This window comes from Cyprinodon variegatus, unplaced genomic scaffold, assembly GCF_000732505.1.
Source record: "Cyprinodon variegatus isolate N-32 unplaced genomic scaffold, C_variegatus-1.0 Scaffold189, whole genome shotgun sequence".
NCBI lineage: Eukaryota > Metazoa > Chordata > Actinopteri > Cyprinodontiformes > Cyprinodontidae > Cyprinodon > Cyprinodon variegatus.
This window is the reverse complement of record NW_015150642.1, coordinates 906313-908642: the sequence shown is the minus strand read 5'-3', so window position 1 is coordinate 908642 and position 2330 is coordinate 906313. Positions and strand designations below refer to the sequence as shown.

The window sequence follows — 2330 nt, the reverse complement described above, 5'->3', positions numbered from 1 at the left end:
AAAAATAGAAATTTGCCCTTAGGATGCACTAGCCTCTGACTCTCCTGCGCGCGTCACAGTCATTGCAGAATAATGCTGGGGTTGTCATCAAGCGTCATGATTGAAATAGTTAATCTTTCTTCTTCTGTTGCCTGTTCCACTCAGGGTTCAGCAGAGCAAAACATCAGCCTCCACCTCACCTTACTATTGTAGGCCCAGTCATCTGCAGGTCCTTCTGCATTATGTTCAGGAATCTTGTCTTCCACCTGCCTGCAGCTTAATTAACACTCACTAATTAAAGCTTTCTGATCAATACATGTGAACTAATGTTTCTTTACATCTGTGGCTCTACTGCTGTTTCTGTGGTTCCTGCAGCTCTGTTCTCATTTAGCTGTTAAATCCAGAAACACAAGCCATATAATCTATAGATTGGTCATTCCACTTCTGTTTAATTTAATCTCTTAACATTTACCGGCTCCTTAATGAAGCTATTTGTAGCTCCTGTTTTGGTGAAAGAGAAAGGACTGAACCATACCTGTCCCCCGATGCCGTCGTACTGTCGGTGCAGAAGCACAAACATGGCTCTCACCAGCTCTGGGTCCTCTATGACCGACTCCTGAGCCCAGCGGACCATGGTGTCCGAAATAAGCTGCTGTAACGTACCTGAAGAAATGGACAGAAGGGAGCTTAGAAAGCTGGAACAGAAGTCAAAGGGAAGATAACCTTCTGGATTTCTCTTTACCACACCAGCTTCACTCCTGAACAACTGAAAAATACCCAAACAACGAAGAGCTGAACACTAATGAACTGAAAATAACCATAAAAATAAAATGGACAAGTAAGTCCTTTATTCAATTTAGTTCAAAAATACTTTATTAATCCCAAAGGGAAATTAAATGTTGCAGAAACTCATAGGTTATTTTTTTTAAACATGTGTAGATGCTGTAGGCAGGAAGGATCTCCCGCAGAGGTCTGTCTACAGTAGATCTGGAGAAGCCTCTGACTGAAGATCCTCTGTTGGTTTTTAACAGTCTGATAAAGAGGAGGCTTACTGTTGTCCATCATCTTCTTCCTTCTCTGTGAAATCATCTCCAGATGTTATCAGGTTTGTTAACAGGATTCAACTTGTTCCTGTTTCTTCTGAAATCTCCAATCATCTCCTTAGTCAAGTCAGTCAGTTCATCCAGATTACCATCCTGCCTTCAAAGATTATTTCTCTGTGGGAGCCGCTCAGACCCCCACATACCGGCGGTGCGCTGTCACTGGGAATCCCCAGCAGCAGCTGCCTCAGTCGCCTCGTGGAGATTTTATTAGTGGCGGGTGGAAGTAGATGTATTAAGTGAATTTAGGTGTTAATAAACATTTTCAGAGGAGTGATCATAGAGCTCTGCATCAGCAGTGCTGCTTGTGAAGCGTGTCATGCGCCTCAGATGCTCAGAAGCGCATGACACGCTGCTCCTGCTGCTCTAGATGCTGCAGGACCTTTTGCTGCACCGTGATGCGCTTCAACCATTGAGTTTGCATGGAAACCAGCTGCTACTGCTGCAGTCTGAACCTAGCATTTTTCTTCATCCAGACATCTACAATGTTTGGTCATTAGAATATGATCTGCATTCTGACAAATAAACAGATGTATTTAAAAAAATAAATAAATACATCTGTTGTTCTACTTCATTCATAAACACATTTCCATTTGTATTTGCTTTGTAGATCAGCTTTGTGTCTCTTAACAGGTTAGCATGTGTCTTAATCAGTCAATCTTATAAAGATTAGAGCCTGATTGTTTTAGAAACACTCCCACAGGAACCATCACCTAGCGCTGGCGGTCCATGTGGAGATACCGTCTGTTGGAACCAACAGAGACTGGCTGGTCAATTCAGCTATTAATGTGTGTTTGGGATCTTACTGGGTTTTCTGTCCTTTTTTTCCTTCGGCAGGCTACTCATCTTCTTCTTGAGGTAGGACACCTTCTCCACCAGCGACATGAGGCGACCTCGAATAGTGAAGTCACTGTCACCATCGACTCCTCGCTCCTCATCCAGCTCTACAGCACAGCCACAGGGTGGAAACATTTTCCCCCATTAACCCTTTATTTAAATAACATTTCAGCTTTTATACTCGGCAGTGAAATGTTTTGGTTTTTAAACTGACCACAGTGTCTCATCAGATCTTCATGGAAGTCCAGCAGCTGCTCCCGGATGTACTCCGGACAGGGACACTCCCGCTTGCTGTCCTTGAAGTTCAGCAGCATGTTGATCTGGGAAGTTAATAGAGAGCTGGTGAAGATTCTCAATCATTTGGGTCATAGTGAATAAAAAACTAAACACTGGACTTTGTTTTAAAGTGCAAGG

At 43.1% G+C, this 2330-nt stretch overlaps 1 protein-coding gene across 1 annotated transcript in view; it reads right to left on the bottom strand.

The window, feature by feature from the left end:
• ryr2 (ryanodine receptor 2 (cardiac)) overlaps window positions 1–2330 on the bottom strand; it is a 250576-nt gene that overhangs the window by 128226 nt on the left and 120020 nt on the right. The window contains exons 37-39 of the mRNA XM_015379302.1: window positions 2131–2236; window positions 1886–2023; window positions 515–642 (exon numbers count right to left, since the gene is read on the bottom strand). Coding sequence (XP_015234788.1) covers window positions 515–642; window positions 1886–2023; window positions 2131–2236 — 372 coding nt within the window. The remainder of the gene's footprint in view (window positions 1–514; window positions 643–1885; window positions 2024–2130; window positions 2237–2330) is intronic.